The following is a 23633-nucleotide window of genomic DNA, read 5'->3' as shown; positions in this document are numbered from 1 at the left end:
ACCTTGGCAGCTGATAGGTAACCATAGCAAAACCCAATAAGGGTTGACGTCACCCAATCCAACATTCCAATAAGACTAATCGTAGATAATGGATAAAGACGTCTATAATCTTTTATATTTGCAAAATAATTATATGAAAAAACCTAATATGTAATGAAATGTTGTAAAAAAAACCGGCCAAGTGAGAGCTAAACTCGCGTGAAGAGGGTTACGTATAATTTATAAGTGGAATTCCTATAAGATTTCCTCTATTTATTAATATCTAGAGCCTCTATACATATTATATATAGATTATCTACAAGCAAGGAACTATATTTTGTATTTTTCCTAAATTTTAGGCTCCACAGTCAATAGTTTCGGATATGAAGGAGCAACAACTCAGATACATGCCAATGCGAATGCGTGAGCAATGTTGTAATTTGCAAGGTTAGCAAAACCTTTTGGTAATTTGCTGAGTTCCCTCCGAAAGTCACCCTCAATATTTATTTACTCGGCACGTCTGTATTTTGAATCATAGAATTACACCATCTTACCAAATTTCACTTGATTTGGTCCAGTAGATTCGCAGCAAATTGGCGGAGAAGAACGGACAGACAGACACACAAGTGATCCTTTCGTTTCTTTCCTTTCGGTTCCGTTTTTTTTTAGTGTTTGAACAGAATCCTAAAAAGAGACCTAATTATAGGATATCTATTATTGTAAAACTGTTTATCATTGATTAGATTAACAAAATATTAATATAAAGTGTGATAAGTTTTATCGGCAATAAATCGACTTAGCTAGTATGTCAGTAAGTTAGATCTTCTGCTATGCAACTGTAACAACCCATCAGATTCCATCCAGTCGATTTTGCTTCTATTATTATATATATATATATATATACATATATATATATTTTTTTTTTGTTTGGCGTTACAAAATAGGAATAGAATTTATTAATAAATTTATCACTTTAATAGAGAAACTATAAGTATTGTTCTAAAGTTTTATCGGAGCCGATATAATTATGAATTTTTCTTTAAAATCTTGAGGTTAACAATATTAAATAGGTTAAAAGTTAATAATATTCTGTTATATAAATAAATGTCAGTGATTTTTTGTTATTCTTTTTTTTTTAATTACGAAAATTATAATTTTCTTCAGCATTTTGTTGATATAACAAAATAAAATGTGTAATAACTCTGAAACGGTTTAGCTGGACGTGATATAAACTCAGTGAAATTCCCTTGACATGTTCTTAAATGTCAACCGCAAAAGTTGATATGTGGTACACTTGGTAGATAAATAAATAAGTACCTATTTATCTATATATCTACAGAGCACACAGATTGAGCTAGCCCCAAAGTAAGTTCGGTGGCGCAGTGGTAAAGTTCTTGCCACTGAACCGAGAGGTCCCGTTATTTGTTATAAAATATAGTATCGTTGAGTTAATATCCCATAACACAAGTCTCGAACTTACTTTGGTGCTAGTTCAATCTGCGTGATTTGTCCTAATATATTTATTTATTTATTTATAATTTATTTATTTAGTATCTACACCACACATGTGCCAAGTTTTGAAAGTGAGAAATTTAATTATGAAGTACTTCATAAATTAAAACGTAACGTATTATGTAAACCATTGTAGACGGAAAAAAATTTTTTTTTTTAATCTGAACAAATTATTTTATTACTAAAAAAACCGGAGAAAAATCAATGAATACAATATCTTGTAGAAAATCCTAACGTCCAGTTTTTCTGACCCTCACTTGTATAGTATCTTTAGTAATACTGAGTTCTTATTATACTGGTGAATCTGGTGCATTGGCTCACGCTTTCTATGCACTTTCCATGGTTCAATTGTTTCCACGGGCATAGCAACGATCATCTTGTTTACAACTGTCTCTTAGAGAGTGATTAATATTGTTTATGTTATTACTTTCGCCTATTTATTGTCAGCCACTTTTGTTCATATTATATACTAATCATAAAATTAATGTGGAAAGAGAGAGGGGAGGCTTTTGCCCAGGGACATGTTAAAGCTAAATAAATAAATAAATATATTAGGACAAATCACACAGATTGAGCTAGCCCCAAAGTAAGTTCGAGACTTGTGTTATGGGATACTAACTCAACGATACGATATTTTATAGCAAATACATATATAGATAAACATCCAAGACCCGAGCCAATCAGAAAGAGATCATTTTCCATCATGACCCGACCGGGGATCGAACCCGGGACCTCCCAGTTCAGGGGCAAGCACTTTACCACTACGCCACCGAGGTCGTCAAGCTATAAAAAAAATATGATGAGCTGAGTCGGCTAATACAAAATTTGTTTCTAATTAACATCCCATGGAACGAGATCGAACGGCCTGAAAGAGGGATAAAGATTATTAGTACAGTCAACAGCACAACAACCTACCCAAATTCAATGCAAACTCGCTGCTATCACAGCATCATGTCGTAGAGGTTGATGTAGAGTAACTTGATGTGCTGTTGACTGTACTGTGTATAGTAGATTTTAGTTATATTCTTTAATAATGATTTTGGTGCTTATGCATTTCACAACTCATTCCCGCACTCAGTTCTGAATATTTTCATCTCATCATTCCTAAAAAAAAAACAACCATTTAAGTACAAAAATAGTGTTACCTACATTTTAGATACCTGCAAGTATAGTTACCATATAAGTAGGTACAAATAAAACCTTCGTATTATCGATATTAAATATCTGCAAATATGATTTTTAATTAACTAATTAACGAAATAATCTTAGATCCTTGGGCCACATTCGTGTTACAAAGGTTGGCTTGTATCCTCCCGTGATATCGAGTTTCCGCAGAGATGATAATTCAGCATCACGTTAGTAGCAATAATACAAATAACTAAATCAAAATCAAATCATTTATCCAGAAATTAGGCCTTCACAGGCACTTTTTCACGTCATATTCTAAATTAAATTATGTTTACCAAAGCTACTAGCATTTCGGAACGATCTCTTCTGAGAAGAAATGCCGAAAGAAACTCGTTCAAACAGTGTTGGTCCCTATTATGCCAGAAGGGCTTACCATTTTTTAAATAAAAATTTATATATAATTTTTTATTAGTAATATAACAATGTAAGATACACAATAAAGTACATGGTCAAAAGATACTGAAACATATTATGATTGCGATGTGCGAAGTGCTGATGAAAGGAAAAAATATATATGTATGTACTCGTATAATTAACCAAACAAAAAAAAACTTTTAATAATAGATCGAGCTAACCCGTTCCCGTACATATAACAACTATGTTTTAATTCACAAACTGCAAAGCCTGTGAGAAAACAGGAAATAATTGGTTAACTCTTTTACTGCAATTTAAAATTTATTTGATTTGAAAAGAATATTAATGACATTGACAAAATTATAAAATCACTTTGTATTTAAAGATTTGGTCATTAATTTGTGCCACTAATTCGCTAATTAAGGTAAGTTACACATTTTACAAAACAAACAATTAAAAACAAATAAAAGCTAATAGTTTTATAATCGATTCACAGATAGTGTACATTGTTTTAAAAACTCAATTAACAAAGAAACAATTTATCGCTTGTCATCAGTAATTTGGCGATCGCAGACAAAAAATAAATTTAAAAAATGTAAAGTTTTTAGCGCAACCTCGTCGGAAGCGCATCCGGCCTTGCGCAAGCCGAAACAAAACGTTTAAAACTAAACGCAATCTACGCAGCTGTTCCATTTGAACGATTTGAATTTCTGTGGAAATCTTTAATCTGTGGTTTAAAATGCACCAAAAAAATATAGGTGTGTGTAACCCATTTAAGGGTGAGATTAATTTTGGTTGCCGTATCGAGTATTTTAAATTCTCATTTTATAAAATAAAATCGCTAATATTATTGCAGTTTTAATATGAGGGAGGGAGGAAAGTACAAAGATTTTAATTATGTGAGATTGATTCTCACACAAAATCATACAATACATTACCACTTTATATAGGGGCACACTAAATAACCATTGATTTCGAACTGAACAAACATAAATTATTTTTGTATAATGTCATAGGTAATTTGTATAAGTATCTATCTAAGTATGTTACACTGTCCTATTTGCCCTAGAATTAATTCGGAGTTGCTTAAATGACATTTGTTTTCACAATTGCATTACAATTGCATACATGTCTGTGCATACTTTGTGATGCAATTTCACTGTTTACTGCAACTATTTTTCACAACGCAACGTAACCAAGTATAATAGAAATTCTTACACGGTCGACGGAATGAAAAATTAGGCGTATTCTCAAATGGGCTGCATTATTGGTTACAGAATTGCAGTAGAAAACACAAGCGATTAGCTTTGTGTAACTAATTGTAGCATACAGTGTTATTATACTACTAATATTATAAACGCGAAAATTTGTGAGGATGTGTGTATGTAAGTATGTTTGTTACTCTTTCACGCAAAATCTTTTGGTACACAGGTAGAACGCACGAAATTTGGTACACAGGTAGAATATAACCTAGATTAACACATAGGGTACTTTTATCCCAAAATTCCCACGGGAGCGACGCCCCGGGGCGTAGCTAGTATGATTATATTTAAAATCACACTAGCTGCGCCTCGGTTAAGTAAATACTATGTTCAATAAAAAGAAAATGTTGAGTTAGGTAATATTTACATAGGTAACTATTACATGTAGTGGAAGTAACTTTATTAGTTATGTTCGTGATCAACATCATCAGCTATTTTAACGTCCCCACTGCTGGGGCACTGGCCTTCCTTATGGACGGATAAGGAGTATGGGCCATGTCCCACCACCCGGGCCCATTGAGAATTGGATATAACATAAAGGTATTACAATTATTTACAACTGAAAATTACGAGTATTTCATAGTCGTTTTTATTACGCGAATAAACTTGTCCCACGATGTTTCCAAAGTGAAAAATCACAATGCTATTTAATAATTATCAAATATAGGGGAAGAGACAAGATATGTGAATCGTGAATTAAAGGAAGAATATTTCAATTATACATATATCTGCTGCTCTTCAGCTTGGGTTAATTAATTTGCGTTCAAACTTTATGGGAAAGTCGATTTTCTTGCCAATGGGTTTTTTGGTAAGACGATCAAAAAAGTAAAAAAAAAATATTTTTCTATCTTGAGAAATAAGTATCTACTTCGGTTAATAATGTTTCTAATTGTGAGGTGCATCAAATAGACATTAACATCAAAACAAGAAATGAATGTGTCGGTATGTATATAACATCTGATATTGAATTTTGCCTTCCGTTTTATGTTTTATGCAATTAACTAGCAATTAGTAAATGTCGATTCGACTCGCCGGTGGGCAGTGTGGCTAATGTGTGTTTGTTTGTTAGCGGTTACCTACGCAACCGTTCGTATATTCTTAATGAGGGTTAATGAGCTAGCACGGAGCTTTATATGGGCACATCTGATTTTTATTTTACTGTTTAGCTTCGATTGTCATCACATAATCATCTCCGTGCAGTAAATTGAAGAGTTCTCTCGTTGGCGGTCGAACCTGTTCCATCTTAAGGATATGCTTAACAAAATAAGGCATTTTCATCCAAACTAAACGTGTACACAACATTTCAATCGGTTGATGGTATATCTTCAAACGATTAAGCTGAAATTTTGTTATTGTATTCCATTGTGGTAAATAAAAGCACTCATATAAACTATGTAATGTTCATGTATTCGCGTCGGCCATTATGTCCGAGTTCAGCGACTGTGGAACCTACATCAAGTCAACGCAAGCGCCAAACTATCAATATATTGTTAGCATCTGATCAGAATATTAGATTATCATTGGAAATCAAATCCATTCGGTGTCGTTCAATAACATGTATTCACATCACCTTATCGATAACAGTGTCATTTACTTACAGTTTTTCCATTAAAATATTACAATTATTTCTCTTTTAACAATGGCGTCTCGCTTGCGCACAGATAATGTATGCCGGCCGGCCTAGTAACTTTTTAAATTGAGGTAATTAATGTAAGCAAAGGAATCATCAACTAATTGACAGTTGACAGCTGTCAATGGAAATAATCGGTAATGTAAAAATAAGCTATGGTTCCATCAATAAATGGCCTTTACGATTCGTTCAAGACTTAAAACTATCAACAAATTATCTTCATACATTATGAACAATTACAATACATAGTACCTAATAGAGGCTATTGTGCGATTTCGGACAAGACCGTGTTGCAATACTCAATGTCAAACTGCAGCCGTGGCGTTCATTAAGATCTTTATGAGCGGATTTTTATCGACTGTGAAAATTGACCTCCTTTTTGATTTTCAACGAATTTTGCAGAACACGAGATTTATCGATACAGGTTATTTGTTGAAATATTTATAAAATATTACCTACCAGAGGTAGGTAGATCTTGGTACCAAGGTCACTCACTCTCATCTATATCTGCCGCCAAACAGCAGTGCTTGCATTATTGTGTTCCGATTATGATATAAGGTACCTATTGTGGCAAAGATTCTAGACCATAAAGTAGGCAACGCGTATAAGGGCGCACAGCACAAGAGGCTATCAGGGGGTTAATCCTCAATATTTTCTTAGCCGATTAGTAAACACGCACATTAAAATGTCCATAGAATTTTTCAACAAATTGGAGTTTTCAATTGAAACAAAAAAAAAATTGTTTCTTGTGTATGAGTTGCGCAGGGGCGAAAGTTTTGTATGAAATTATTTGTTCAACTCGACCTTAAATGCATAGCACAAACTCAAAATAAAATCTTAGTCTGAACAAGTAAAAAGTACGCAATAAGTACATGTTAAAATTGGATTAAATCACATGTAGTGAAGCATAAAACACTAACGACACGTGTTTTGCTACGACAGCGGACGCGTCACTAAACCGATTTGTATAGAAACAGCACTGCTAATGCTTCTGCATAGTTTTTGTTTAGAAAATCAGTTCGCGAAATCTTTCTCTTTCCTTTTTTCCTTTTATATAGATGTCGGCGTAAAAGAAGAGAAATATTTTCTCAGTAGAATACACAACAAGTTTATTTGTTAGACAAATTAAAAAAGCCCCGACTTTCAGTATTCATTTCGCTACAAGTTTTGAACGGCTGAACCGATTTTCATGAAACATGGCTAAGAACGCTCGGGATAAAATTTCTATGACACAAAAAAAAAAACTAAACGAAAATCAGTTCATCCGTTTTGGGAGCTACGATCCCACAGACAGATAGATACACAGATACATAGACAGACACGTTAAACTTATAACAACCTTATCTTTTGCGTCGGGGGTTAAAATTATGATGATGATAGGGATTCTACTATCGAGGATGGGTTGTTTTGTCTTTGTCATTTCCTCACTCTTTATGCGTCGGAGTCCAGGGTCTGCTATAATTATTAATATGTCTACTTGGCGAAAACTTATGCAAGTACCTGGCGTGTAGCTGACATACTACTTGTATAAGTGACTCGTATCCTTAACTGGCATGCAAGTACACAAGCTATAGGCATGTGGAATTCCACCCAACATAAGCATTTTAAATGCAAATGTGCAATTGTTCATCTCCACCCTAACTTGAGCATTTCTAATGTAAATTTAGAGTCATTTACGCTCAGATTTTTTATCGTCAACTATGATAAGATTTCACAACTTAGGACGACCTCGGTGGCGGTGGCGCAGTGGTAAAGTTCTTGCCACTGAACCGAGAGGACCCGGGTTCGAACCCCGGTCGGGTCATGATGGAAAATGATCTTTTTCTGATTGGCCCGGGTCTTGGATGTTTATCTATATATGTATATGTTATAAAATATAGTAACGTTGAGTTAGTATCCCATAACACAAGTCTCGAACTTACTTTGGGGCTAGCTCAATCTGTGTGATTTGTCCTAATATATTTATTTATTTATTTATTTATTTATTATTAACTTAATCGTAGATCATAAAATAATAGTAACACAACATTTTGAGTATTTTACATTACATGATTTATGCCATGCAAGAGTAGCTGGCTATATGTGTAGCTTGTGAGAAATAAATATGGATAGAAATCATAGATCTCCATCGGTTTAGGTGGAGATTTATCATTATCAGTAAATGAAGATCAGGCCCTTCCTACTTCCATGAGAAACAGACGTGATAATGATGATATATGATGAGCAAATATAAAAGACTAGCGGCCCGCCCTGCTCGGGTAAAACCATAATAAAAAGTAACCTATGCCACTCCTCAAGGTTTCGTGTCTATGCTAAATCTCATCAAAATCTGTCTAGTAGTTTTTGAGTTTATTCATTAGAAACAAAAAAATGAGTTTATTCATTAGAAAAAACGGTACGGTACGGTTACGGTAAAATCAACAATACCTAAGGTAAATCTTTTCTCTTTTTAATATTAGTATGGGAAAAAACGCGTCAGAATTCTTAGGTCACGACTGACGCGGCTTCGCCCGCAATTTTCCCGGGAACAGTTATTTTTCCGGGATGAAAGGAAGGTACCCAATGTCCTTCTATATACTTACTTCAAACTATGTATGATAAATTTCAAATGTGCAAGTAGCATGCATGTGTGAGATAACAACAAAAAAATCTATGTTGTACTTTATCTAATCTCAGTTCGACATTTTGTATTTTGGAAATTTGTCTTCTACATAAGGATAAATAATCATTTCCTTACAGTCGGAATTTAGTGAACGTAATAAAAGAATATAAAAACATAAAACTGTGATAATTTATATCTTTTAATTAAACAATGTACAACAGGAGCACAATTAATAAATCATTAATTAGTGTACATTTCAAAAAAATAAAACGAGCCCAATCCTTAAATTATTAATGTCTCTCAAAAAATTGAGCGAATCGTGAGCGAATTTATCGTTTTATTAAATTGTTTCCAGTTAAATAACCAGCACTAATATCACGTAAGTTTCTTTCCTGAATGGAAGGCAAGGCACATAACCATATACGGCCTAAAAGTAACAATAAACTGCGAAAGATTATTACACGTCCATTTCAAATAAAATATGTACTTAGAAATTACATAACCTACTAATTTTCTACTTTAATGATATTACGAGTATGTATGTTTTGACAAAATATTGCGACTTTCGTTTTGCCCGTTTGTTTTATTTTGTGTAGAATGTGCAACACGTCAAATCATTAAGTTTCATAGTAAAATCGTGTCTATTGCTGCTGAGTTGAGAGTTGATATTTTTTTATATTAAGAATTATTTATTTTTATAACCTGTTGCATTTTTTACCATAACACACAATTTCTCAAGTAATTTTAATTTTACCTATTTATATAAACTACACAGCACTAATAAAAACTATTAAATATTTTGTACACTTCATTTTTCACAGAGTTAAAATCACGAATATATTTTTATTTTTTATTTTTCATAAATATTGTACACGTTTTACCACTAGTTCCACATTCAAAAACAAAAACTGAGTTCCATTTTTAGGAATAACTTCTATTCACTCGCTTTAAATTTATTAAAATAATAAATTATATTTTCATAAAGATCAAGTTTTCAAAAAAAGAAAATGTCAATTCGCGCGCTTTCCACGCGTGCTACGCGCGGCAGCGTTTCACATAGACTGGCCTAGGCACATAATTCAGATAGTGTGTGAATGCCTTAATTGGCGTGACGATTTTTTTTATTTCGATGACCATGTATGGATTGGTATTATGCCAAAATGAATAGGCGTATATCGTGGGTTTATATCTACAAAACCTTACGGTTAATCTTACATTTATTTGTACCTATTTTGTTTTCTTTTAAGTAGTAATGTTATCACAAAACAGTAGGTAATTAAAAAAGAAAGTATTTAGTACAACATAAAAATAAATTATCAATTTAATTAAAACGATAGATTACGTATTAAACGTTATCTAAGTATAATTAAAATCAAATTATATCACAGTTTTGTAGTTGTTACTATTTACAAACGATAAGTTTTTTTATTATTATTATTTTTATTTGTGTGTGATTTAACGGTTTATATTACTCTTTAAAACGCAAAATTAAAAATTATGTTCACTTATCACCAGAATGAATGTTGATATTTAAAAAAGTGGAAGTTTACTCTGTGGTCCCACAAAGAAATGATTCTACAGTTAAATGTTTTTTTTTTCATCATATTAGCAATAGATGTCAGTAGACCTGAAGGCCTACCATCAACTTTTACAGAACGATTCCAATGCAACTCAGTTCAATTTAGGCACCTAAAATGAATCGCATTCATAGAAAAAAATAAGTACGAATTTGCGATGCAGTTCAGTTTAGGTCGTAAAGTGGATCGCGTTAAGTGATGATGGTGAGCCCCCTGTTCGTAAAAGTCATTTATATATCAGATTCCTCTAGTCGACTTGAACAAAATCTGACACCAATGTTCGTAAATATATAACACACTTAAGCAGATAAAGTACACAGAAAGTTTCAACGAAGTCATACAAAATACATATACATATTTAATCACTGAAGCCCCCACACGGTCAAGGCTTATACGAACGTCAAAGTTCTATTGATTTCAGTTATGTTTACGTTTGGAATTTGAACTCTTAACAAGTTTAGAAAAAGAACTCTTGCGTTACTGAGTGACTGACTGACTGACAGACAACGCACAGCCGAAACTACTGGGCGTAGAAAGCTGAAATTTGGTGTGTAGGTTCTTAGGACAGTGTAGGGGAGCACTAAGAAGGGATTTCCTGAAATTCCCACGGGAAACGGTTTTTTACTCACATACGAAGTTGTGGGCAAAAGCTATGTTGATAATAAATAGATATATATATTCTCTTTCTTCCATAAATCAATAAAAAATGGTTTCTTTATTAATCTGGGGTCAAGAATTCAAGAGATCGAAGAATGCAAAGAATGAATGGAGTTTTTTGTTTCCTCTTATACATGGTACTAAACAATAGTAAATTTTAATTGGCACCATAACTGGACTATACTTGGTGTCAACGGTGAACAAGTGAACCGAGCCGTTACTATTACAACGGGTGTTTTCATAGTCTTCAGACATTACTAGATGTGTCTACGCATTGTTTGACCTCGGATCATTGACTTTTTCTATTCCAAATGTCATCAAAATCTGCCCAGCAGTTTAATCGTCAAAGCTTGACAGACTTTTGCATATATATTTTAGTTGACGACCTTTGGTGGCGCAGTGGTAAAGTGCTTGCCTCTGAACCGATGAGGCCGCGGGTTCGATCCCCGGTCGGATCATAATGAAAAATGATCTTTTTCTAATTGGCCCGGGTCTTGGATGTATATCTATATATGTATTTGTTATAGAATATAGTATCGTTGAGTTAGTATCAACACAAGTCTCGAACTTACTTTGGGGCTAGCTCAATCTGTGTGATTTGTCGTAATATATTTATTTAATTATTATATTATTTTAGATTAATGCCTTGACTTGTACAGCCATATCTAGAACTGCCGTTGCGCCTACACGTTTGATGCACCGGTGAAAGTGCATGTCGTGGTGCCGAGGTCGTGAGTATCGCCTACGTTACACATGCCTTGTCACGTCATGTCTCTTTTTGTTCAAGACGGATCTTAATATAGTGGCGCCCTCTGTAATTTACGTCGTACATTTAAATTTCATTATTTTTTTTTTAATTTTCGGTAATTAATTGTATAAGCTACATTAGCTTAACTATATTCGTATTACTACTAGGGATGTATTAGGGATAGTGGTACAAAGATTTTCTGACTGGACAAAAGTAATTATATTAATTAAGGGTGGATCCGTTCGGTAGATCAGACCGATTTGGTAGGATACGAGCATAGCTTAGTTATGGTCTTGGTCAAAATCGAGTTATTCCGATTTCGGAATAAAATCGGAGCATAAAGGCATTCTCGTCATTGTCAAATCACTGAAAGTCATGAAATATATCGTTTTAGGTCAAAGTCACCAACGATAGTATAATATTTTAAAGCCGCCTATATAGGTACATAACATTACTATTTTCACGGTACACTTTGCCGAACATTGGCGTGTCGGTATACATTGCCCGTCATTTATGGCGATTAATTAACTCTCATACAAACTGCGCAATGTTCATGCATTCGCCTTAGCATATGTCGGAGTTCTGCGGTAGTATGGAGTGAAATTAGTAGGTACTGTTGTACCTACTAATTCCATGAAAATATTTTAATAACAATCATCGTATCATCGTGTCATCTATATATTAATGTATTAACTAACAATCAACATTCACAACAAAACCGCAAGCCATTGCGTTTATCTGCTAACTAGAGTCTGCTCTATGCTATAATAACTAATACACGAACAGCAAACTAGATGGCGTTAGTAGGAACTGTCTTATCAGTTGGTTATTTCTTCCCGTGTTGTTGAACTTTTTATGATTCAAATGTCCCCATTCTATATTCATTCATTTGTTTATAACAATTACAGATTTATACCTATTCGGTTCTTAATAATGATTAAGGTATCTAAGTACATGCGCGTAATATAAGCGTTGTTTTGCCTCGTAACATAGCTCACAAGAAAGACAAGCGATCTACTATTGCATTCGAGCAAATATTACTACTGTTAAGTTCATTTTGACCAAAGGGACACTGCAGACGAAAAGCAATATAAGCAACCTTTGTTGCTTATATTGCTTTCAATATAAACCGGCTGCAAAATAACAAAATAAATAACTAGACCAGGCTAGTTTATTTACGACACATATTTTTTATTTGACGACCTCGGTGGCGCAGTGGTAAGGTTCTTGCTACTGAACATAGAGGTCCCGGGTTCGATCCCCGGGCGGGTCATGATGGAAAATGATCTTTTTCTGATTGGCCCTTGGATGTTTATCTATATATGTATTTGTTATAAAATATAGTATCGTTGAGTTAGTGTCCCTAAGCAGAATCGTATACGCAAGCTTAAATAATGCCTATTCACTCTTACCTTGTAACCATAAATTGTAATGCAGCTACACACTATCGTCGAAAAGTTTGCCAAACTTCAGAGGATTTTGTATAAGTACATTGCTGGTATTTCATTGCGGTTTAAGTACTCATGTTGTATACTCATTGTCATAGTTTGGCGACAGTGTGGAGCTGGCAATAGATATCGATCGGGGAGAGAATTCCAGCCCTCATATGTTCGCAGTAGGAAATGGGAACCAAATTTCTCACCTTATCAGCCTTATCAGTAGGAGGGGATGCGGGGGGACTGCGGGGCAGGCCCAGGTCTTCATCATCGTCGCTGCCGTCACCGCGCCCGCGCCGACGCACCGCCGCCACTAGCTCCGCCTGGTGGAAGAATTAAGAATTAAATTATTAAAAATATAAATAATGGATACCTTCCAGGCATAGTGCGGAAGAGGATAGCCTCTCTGATGTGGAGGGTGGATGCTAACCCCAGCAGCCTTCTCTCTGTTATTGCTGGCAGAGTGGACGGGTCCATACTCAAACGCTGGACCCAGATTAATTTAAATAAGTTACTAATATAGTCTTAAGAACATTGTTACTAACATTTACTATGAATTATATGAAATAAAGAAATTATTATTATTATAAAACTGCTAATAGTGCTTTTCGGATCAGGCGGTTTTGGAGGCTAAATATTCTTATAGACTGTATTGTCGGCTATATACTCGTAAGTACCCTATCGCCAAACTTAGAAGCCGACGCGAGTGCGTAGTTTATATTATGTATTATGCCACTATCGTGGAACAGTTCGCCGAACTTTGACGGATTCGGCATAAATAGCTGGTTTTTTCGTTGCGGTAAGTAAAAGAGGTGGTGGTGTAATGGTTAAGACGCCCGCCTGCGGATCGAAATGTCCCAGGTTCGAATCCTACTCGTGCCACATGAGTTTTGTATACCAATCTGACTCATGTATAGTAGTTTTCATCGTCCACCACTTGCTTCCGGTGAAGGTAAACATCGTGAGGAAAACCTGTGCACACTGGTTGATTCTTATTAACTTGTGTGTGAAATGGAGAAGGCAATGGCAAACCACTCCATTAATAATAATGCTAAGAAAGTTAGTTGTTGTGTGTGTTTCATTCCACGTAAATAACCACGACCCTCGGCCAATGAGAAATACGACTACGTAATAATGTTCGGGCAACGGTATAATCGGTGTGAGTTCGACGATAAATGTGGAGCCTACAGTTTATACATTTGTCATCTTTAAAATCGAGCAATGTAAAACCTATGCCCAATGCGCCAAACATTGGCAACCTGCTTGGCTATAGTGTATAGCCAACATATTAGTAATTTATGAGTCTTGGAAAGCAAAACGTAATAAATTTAAAATGGATTTGTTGCTGTGACTGACCATTCCAATAAATTAGTTCTCCATAGTGTCGGGTCCCCTGGGCTCCGACGCTCAACAGCTGAGGAAAGCGATCGAGAAAACGCTCGGATGTGAGAGAGCTAGTAACGTGTCATAAAGTTTTTATATCGCACGCTTACGTTGGTTATGTCAAAATCATAAATTCATATAATGTTGCATGTCAAAAATCAAAAATAGTGACAATACAAGCGACAAAAAAAAACTATTGTTCATCTTCAGATACGTGTAGGTATCTACTGAGATTACATTGCTAATCGAACTAATTTTCATATTTTTTTCATCATTGTTTTGGCAGTGATTGTTTGAAGAATACGCTGCTACATATTCAGATTCCACATAATATTTCCTTAAAAAAAAAACTTAGTTGAGGTTAGTTCAGCGTCGCAACACATTTACAAACATAGATTTTTGAATTTCCTAGCAGAAGCGGCAAACCCTTTAACCCAAACAAAAGAAGTGCTGGCTTGATGTCGTCAAGGATAATATGATTGACAATCATCTGACCGTTCAAAGTGAAGACTAAAATGTGGGAAAGCGGACCCTGGACTCCGACGCTCAAAGGTTAAGGAAATAACACGAAAAACACTCATATGATAGGAGTTTCCGTGCGTGAAAATAATTGAGGTGCGTTACAACTATGACAGAAACATTTTATTATCAACAAAATAATGCGTAATGCGTAATAAAATTAATCTAAAACGACGCCTTTCGACGGAAACGATAACAATTATCATCATATACTTACTGCAGTTTCCTCCCAATATTGCAATTCAGAGAAAAGAACTAAATAAAGAAACCAGATCTAATTTAGAGGTTACGTGAATTGTCTAAAGGCATCTGACACGACTTTGAAAGTAACGCCATCTAGCAACATTAATCATGGGGTGAATTAGAGAAATACTTGGTTCGAGAAAATACGCGTGAAGTTAGCTAGGTTTTTCAGATTCATTGTTCAAAGGCGTCCCATACATTTTGTACTAGCTGCGTCCGGGGGCTCCGCTCCCGTGCGAATTTCGGGACAAAAAGTACCTTTTGTGTTATTACAGGTTATATTCTAACGGTGTACGAAATTTCATAACAATCCGTCCATTAGATTTTCTGTGAAAGAATAACAAACATACATACCTATCCTCACAAACTTTGGCATTTATAATATTAGTAAGTAGTATATTGTATTTTAAAAGAACATTCTTTGAACACTGTTACATAACAGTGCATAGAGCAATGCCGAAGAAGGGTTGTGATTGTCGGTAAGATATAGCTGAAAGTAATATAAAAGATCGGTTAACATCAGACAGGGAGAAGTGGTGAAGCCTGACATGCAGGCAGATGATGATTATGACGAAAAATCCATACTAGTATTATAAATGCGAAAGTCTGTCTGTCTGTCTGTCTGTTCCACTTTCACGGCTAAACCGCTGGCACGATTTTGATGAAATTTAGTATGCATGTAGTTAAAGACCCTCGTTCAAATATAGGCTACATTTTTGTCCAAAAATCAACCCTCAAATGACTATAACTATTGTTATATTACTGATAAAAAATTATACATAAATGTATATTTGAAAAATGGTAAGCCCTTCTGGCATAATAGGGACCAACACAGTTTGAATGAGTTTCTTTCGGCATTTCTTCTCAGCAGCAGTGGTCGTTCCGAAATGCTAGTAATTTGTAGCTTTGGTAAATATCATTTAATTTAGAATGTGACGTAAAAAAGTGCCTGTGAAGGCCTAATTTCTGAATAAATGATTTGATTTAGATTTTCAATGGGGGGGTGAAAGTTTGTATGAAAATCGTCAGTTCCGCTTTCGTTGATAAATTTACGTGAAATAATAATGAATAATCCACACAAACATTCTATATCGAGATAGATGATGGATTTTATGTTGCAAATAATAAGAAGCAGAGGGGAAGCTGTTACTTAGTCATGGAATATTAAACATGGAAAAATTCAATACAATAATTTGTAAAAATTGAAACTAAGTTGTTGGAACTTTAAAATTAATAACGCAAGCCGCCATTTTGAAGTGACTAATTTTTATTACATAAATGATTCCTTTATTCATTATTTTCTAGTGATGTCACAAATAAGCGAACTAATTGACAAGTCGATCTAGTTCAATACGAGGTAATAAAAAAATTAAATATATATTTTTTCTGTACACATTCAGTAAAAATTATGTTATTACATCATCTCATTGCCTACAAGCACGCTTATTAGTTTTAACTGTTCATATTTTAAATTTGAACCAATCCGTCTTTTCTAATTCAGGTGTAATTTTACACGTATTACCCGTTCTGATGGTGCAGTAAATTTGTTATTCAACACAACACAATGAAATACTTAGCGACGTAAATTTACTTTATTTTTGAAAATGATAATGCGATTGAAAAATTCTAGAATGTGCGTGTGGTTTGAGGGCCCACTTCTTGAAATTCTATGAAATTATGCTCGGGATTTAGTGAACATTCCAAATGAATTGTAAAAGTTGGAATTCGATTTTATGAAAGCCAAATAAGCGAGTTTCAATGTATTACGCCCTTTTAAATAATATAAATAATAATTAAAGGCCCTCAGTCCTCATAGTGTCGTCTGAGGGCCCACCTGGAATCTAGCTGCAATTGAATTATTACGCCACGCCCATTAATTATTACGATTTTCAAAAAGAAGTTAAAAGCATGTATGACGTGTATAACAAATCCAATCAAATTACTTTGACTTCGAAAGCCTCAGTCTTTTCTTAAAAAACAAATGTGGATGAATCATTGCGCGGCCCTAATGGGTATTTGCAAATGTTACTTTAAACGATGCCCTAATGTACCTTTCATGACACGAAGAAGCTCAAGATCACCATTTTGGTCCATCACGTGATTGATTGATTGATTGATTGACTGACAAAGGATTGCATCCGGCGTCCACGCTGAATGACCTAAATTGCAAGACAACGCAACGTTTACGAACCTAAATCTTGGCTACAAGAACTGTTATAATATACGCTAGAGTTATAGTGGCGCTGTTATAAAAAAGGAGAAAATTTTAAGACGAAAAGAATAATACTAATATGGACCACGTGTCACAGCTAGTAGCATATAATTGATATAATTAAAATGATGACATTTTGAATAAAAATCGTACTTAATGTTGCCTTCTTATAGATGTTGCTTTTATTTCTACATATTATCTCTCGATAACTCTTCGAACATGAACTTCATTCATCATATTTAAGAGTTCCGTATCAAAAAATCTTACCCTACCTCGGTATAGACCTATACACCATGTATATAATTCATTCAATTAATTTTGACAAAGCATACGAACCCAAAACCAGGAGAGCTTCCTTTTCCATGAGTGACTCATCACCTCACTAATCCACTATAACACTTTTAATATCACAACATCACATCACTGTCATCACCAGTTCTATTCTAAGAGAATAAGTTCCAATTTTAAATAAACAAACACTTTTTTAGGTTCTTTCTTTGCAGTTTAACTTTGACGAGAAATTGTAGGTATAGCAGGTTACTATTAACCGTTTTATAATGTTAATTAAATGTTGTTGAAATTATAATGTTAATTTTGATGTTATTATATAATTTTAATGATTAATTTATTTAATTTAAAATAAATTAATCATTAAAATTAATCCATATTTTCTACATTTATTAGCGCATTATTGAAGTACAATTATTAAATATCTCCTACCAAATTATATTTACACTCATAATAAAACTAAAAATTATAATTAATACGTCTTTCGCGTTCTGTGGTTGTATTTAGACTGACTCATTTTAGATAAACTGTAAAAATATATTATTGTTAACAATTATTCATGGAAATTCAGTGGAGGAATACGTACATGCAGGAATGAGACACATAAGGATAACAATATCGTTAATAATAACAACGAAGCCAAGCCAACAAAGCCAATGGGGCAAAATATTTAGCAGGTACCTAATTAGGTATATATTTTTTGCAGAAATAGAATTTCAACTCATAAAAATTATCCGTGCGTGAGCGATACATTTTTGCTGTAATACTGCATTTACCCAATCTTAGACAAACCTCAACGCACATTGCTGGTTTAGTGAGAATTATGTTTGGACACAGGACTAAACCAAGCAATGTACGATTCTCCACAACGATTGACAGGCACGTAAACTAGACTTTAACTGATGCAATGATTACGTCCTATACATTAAGTTTTCCTTCTTTTTACTGGAATGAACTATATCCAAGACCTTTTTTGTATCAGGTACTTTTACACATGCATGAAGTAGACAGAGCGTGAAAAGATAACAAACTCAATTTCAACAACAAATTTTTCGCAATTATTATATTCGTAGTGATTTTGGAGTTTAGGTATGTTTTTTGACAATCAAAGAATCTACACCTACATCGATTAGACTATAATGTTACTCAAAAATTATAATAAAGTAATGTATGTTAACAAGGAGCCAAAACATTGTGAAAATGTTAACTTAATTAAGTGTCCTTAGAAAACATTTTTCCCACATTAACGTTCCCACGGATAACAAATTTAAGCTCAAGTTTAAATTTGGTAGAAAGTTCATTTTGTTTTGGAAATTTCAAATATGTATACTTATCACAAATCTATATTGAGTTCGTATTAAATTTGGATTTACATTTCCATTTCTATTAGTATCCAATTAAGCTAGTATTTATCATTTTAAATCTCAAATAATCCATGCTGATAGGAGTTTTGGTTGAATGAGATCCGAAGTTGCCTCCTTGAGGAACTCCTACACGAGAAATAATGAAAGAAGTCATATTTCATTCAATTATCATTCCAATTGACATAATTATAATGCATTACATAACAATCTGCTTATCTGTAAACATTTTTTTTTAATACAAAATGGATCTTTCACGTGACCTAGCTTATCAAAAGCGTTGCATAAATCATCACACTCGAGCATTTCCGATTTTGCAACACCTAAAAACAATGGAGGATCAAACTATCTCATTGTTTCTCTGAATATCTCAACAGATCGCACAGCAAACCACAAGTCATGTTACTCAGCATTGAATTATATGTATCGGTAATAGAGGCGAATTTGCAAAGGTTATGGGTAAGATTAGATACTGTTGATTGTACATTCGCTTGAACAACGTTTATGTCATTTGTTTTTGGAATTTAAATTCACAAAGATGATTCTATTTGAAAGTTTTGCACCTAATTAAGAGGTTACGACTCTCTTATGATTAAACAATGTAATTATTTGGATAAAAAAATCATGTTACGAAAAATTTTACGTGAAGAAGTGCCTGTGATGGTCTAACTTCTGAATAAAAGATTTGATTTGTCAATCATGTAATTTCCAAAATTCTTTTTACATTATTCCTGAACGATAATGGGTACTTTTTATTTAGATATTCGCTCGGGAGCGAAAGAGTTGCTTCTAGGGGTTGAATCTATATATATCCAATTTTAAGTCTATAAATGTACATCTAGTAGTTGCCTGTAACGCCAAAGGATCTAAAACGCCTACAGATACAGTTTCAGATCTTATAAAGCCAGCGCCTACGCATGTCTCGGTAATCATTGTAATAAAAGTTTGAGGAGTAGGTACTCAGACTTTTAATTAATTGCCTCTATATTTAGATTTATTTTAATCTTGTACGTTTTTATACGACTAAGCTTTGGTATCAGCGGTTTCGCTTGTACGAATATCTGATAGCCTAAATGTCCTATCAAGCAGATATCGTTAAAAAATATTTTTCACAATTATTGGATAGGAATAACTGTCCAATCGCATCAAGCTCATTCTTATTATCTAGCAGTTAGTTTTTCTGTCAGATTACAATGTGATATTTTATCAAATAAGTGAAACGGTAGTACAAAAGTAACCTAATTTTATCAAATAAATAATTAAGCATTTAATTTCATTAATATAGAGTTACTTTTCACGTTACTCAAAACTACCTATATATATATAGTAACCATGCGGAATTTCAAAATTAGTGCTTGAGTATATAAAGTGTAATGATGCAAAACTTTCACATTTATAGTTAGGATAATAATGTTTCATATCTACACTTTTTATACGGAAATTCATATTATGTAGATATATGAAATTAATTTGCATAGCAGACAAGACTTTAGCTTTACAGTTTTAGCGGTAACTTCTCTATGAATATGGAAATGCAATCAACTATAACGATTACTTTGTTGCAATGTATTCTGTTCAACTTTTACTACTTTATTAATGAACATTTAATTCTCTGATTAGGCTTCGAGTAGTATATCTTTGTTTTGTCCCTCTCTCTCTCTTCAGTATTTCACATTGAAAGAACGAGACAATACAAAGAATAATAACTATTCCGACGCTAATCAGAGAATCATATTTTTATTAAAAGGAGGTTAGATAGATAGATCATTTGTTTATTGCTACAACCTCGATGTGAAGACCTCGTTAGCGCAGTGGTAAAATGCTTGCCTCTGAACCGAAAGGTCCCGGGTTCGATCCCCGGTCGGGTCATGATGGAAAATGATATTTTTCTGATTGGCCCGGGTCTTGGACGTTTATCTATATATGTATTTGTTATAAAATATAGTATCGTTGAGTTGGTATCCCATAACACATGCCTCGAACTTACTTTGGGGCCAGCTCGATCCGTGTGATTTGTTATATTTGATTATATATGTATAATATTAGTAGGATGAATATAGTATTGCTACATGGAATCAACAGCACATCAACCTACGAAAATTCATTGCAAACTCGCCGCTATTACCGCGCCATAGAGGTTCATGCAGGGTGACTTGATGTGTTGTTGACTGTACATACAAGTTGTTTATGACAGCAATTTTCCTTGTGGCTCATTATAAAATTATATCAGATGTCTAAGCTCAACCACATTCAACCTCGCCATGTCAATTTGAATGTTGCTTGTATAATGCACATTTTTTGCATTATACAAGCAACATTCATTTTCAAATATCAAAATACAAATTCTAATTGTAGTTTACAACAAAAACGCCCGTCACGTCTGTCTGTTTGTAAGCTTACTTCTTTCTTTCTTCTTCACGCAACGGATTTTGATGCAGGCTTTATTGCTGTTAAGACAATTTATATTAATGAAGATTATACATGCAAAATAACGTATTAGACCGTGCGTAGCTGGGACTACTGGGTTTACTAGCTGTGCCCAGGGGCTTCGCTCCCTTTGGAATTTCAGAAAAAAGTATCCCCCTATGTGTTACCCTAAGTGGAACCCAAGGTTGTGTTCTACCCGTGTACCAAATATCATAACAATCGGTCCAGTAGATTTTGCGTGAAATATTAACAAACAAACAAACATACATACACACATCCTCACAAGCTTTTGCATTTATAATGTTAGTAGGAGTGAGTTGTTTGCCGATAAGCAGTGTATGGGCGGCGTAATACGCAAGGAATATAAACAACTAAGAATTACGTTAAGGACTTATATAGTGGAGACGAAAAAGTAGGAAAGCGGAACCGGATGACAGAGAGAGAGAGATGTACATCTAAGAATTCCACAAAACAGACAAAAGCCAAGCAAAATCGGGTTATATAAGCTCATTAATCCGATCTTGGTTTCATAACGACGGAGCACAACAACCGCCCACCGGTATTGCCATGTTTTGCATATTCAAATCCATCTGCCGTAACATTGGATTAAGTTCATGTTTCCGATTGGAGGTTTTACAAAAGATTTTTAAATTTTAATCTTATATTGTGTTATTGTTAACACTGGTGTCTTTTGTGTCTTCGGTCTTTTGTGATTGTCTTCAACAAGACCTGAAGAAACTAAGCAAGAAAACAACATGGCGCCGGGAGGTCGAAGACAGAGCGAAATGGAAGAGGGTTGTGGAGGAGGCCAAGACCCGTTAAGGGTTGTAGAACCCCAGGAAGTACGTAATTAGAAAGATAAATCCTTACTGAGCGAGCATAACGAGCGAGGTGTAACATTCTTCTTGGGTTGATCCAATTTTGATGAAATTTAAAAGCTATGTAGGATATGCCCATAGAATTATGAAGTTCGTGAGGCATCAAAATCGTTTCAGTCGTTTTTGAAATATTCACAATTTTGTAAAAATTTATTGTGTTTGCGAGGTCCAAGTTCGCGGCGATCTACTAGTATTGTAAATGAAAAGTCTGCCTGTTTGCCTTTCTGTTCCGCTTCCACTGCTAATTTGTATGCATCTAGTTAATAACTACAATATACATGCCGGAGAAGCTGCGGGGAAGAGCTAGTAGATATATAAAAAGTTTAAGTACTTGCATAAACTTGAAACAAAAAAAACTTGTAAATAATTTGAAATTAAAAAAGGAACTAAATATAGAATACTAGCTGCACCCCGGGGCTTCGCTCCCGCGGGAATTTCGGTATAAAAGTTTTCTATACGTTATTCCAGGTTACATTCTACCCGTGTACCAAATTACATTAACAATCGGTCCAGTAGATTTTGTGTGAATGAGTAAAATATACATCCTCACAAACTTTCGCACATAATATAATATTAGTAGGATTTTCCAAACTTATATATTTTCTATTAAGAATATAACAGAATAACAAGTTACGTTATGTCTTCACGAGTGTTACAAATAAGACGAAACTACGAATGAGTTTGAAATCATCAGTTTCAATCTTAATAATATGATACCTTTCCGGTTACAATTAAATGTGGTTCGCACAACAAACACGGTATTTTCCTTCTGGGTTCTCGAACGTGGTCTAAATAACAGGCGGCTAGCGGGAATTATTAACGTAGGAATCGGTGGTGGTCCAATGATTAAGACCTGTGAACCGAAGGGTCCTGGTTCAAATCTGTTGCGACCCTAGAGATGATGTGTAATGTTGTGTCAGCACATCAAGTCCAAGAGAGACGTGTAACTACAGGGTCGATCCAACGTTATAATTATTAATAGTATGTATATAAGCTGTGTGAAGTGTTGCTGTGCTGTGTTAAGTAAAATAAAATTTATTCACCGGTCGTCTCGCTGGTATCACTTACCACAAGAACAACTGAGATTGTGGACCCAACAAATCCCACTAACGAAACATCGCGAGAAAATCTTGGCAACCTGTGTGAAATGGAGAAGGCAAACCACTCCATTAATAGTGCGTCGCACATAAAAGGAGGGTATTTTTAAATGACAGTTATAATTGTTATAGTTCGTTTTAATTTTAGTTTTAGAAAAATGTATTATCATCACTAGCTGCGCCCGGAGGATTCGCTCCCGTGGGAATTTCAGGATAAAATGTATCATATGTGTTTTTGATAAAATGTACTATATATTACTACCATATGAGATTTTGTGTG

General features: G+C 34.3%; 1 protein-coding gene across 7 annotated transcripts in view; it reads right to left on the bottom strand.

The window, feature by feature from the left end:
- Nucleotides 1-23633, bottom strand: part of LOC128678862 (uncharacterized protein) — a 113673-nt gene that overhangs the window by 14256 nt on the left and 75784 nt on the right. For 2 of the 7 annotated variants that reach the window (XM_053760729.1, XM_053760728.1), the window contains exons 2-3: nt 17639-17745; nt 13152-13268 (exon numbers count right to left, since the gene is read on the bottom strand). In XM_053760729.1, the coding sequence (XP_053616704.1) occupies nt 13152-13268; nt 17639-17677 (156 nt within the window). In that variant the 5' untranslated portion in view covers nt 17678-17745. Of the gene's footprint in view, nt 1-9281; nt 9576-13151; nt 13269-17638; nt 18072-23633 lie in introns of those variants that run through there. The other 5 variants (XM_053760727.1, XM_064436618.1, XM_053760726.2 and 2 more) reach the window with 5 other exon arrangements.

Source organism: Plodia interpunctella, chromosome 20, assembly GCF_027563975.2.
Source record: "Plodia interpunctella isolate USDA-ARS_2022_Savannah chromosome 20, ilPloInte3.2, whole genome shotgun sequence".
Taxonomy (NCBI): Eukaryota; Metazoa; Arthropoda; class Insecta; order Lepidoptera; family Pyralidae; genus Plodia; species Plodia interpunctella.
The sequence above is the reverse complement of the archived record's forward strand: the minus strand, read 5'-3'. Positions and strand labels throughout refer to the sequence as shown.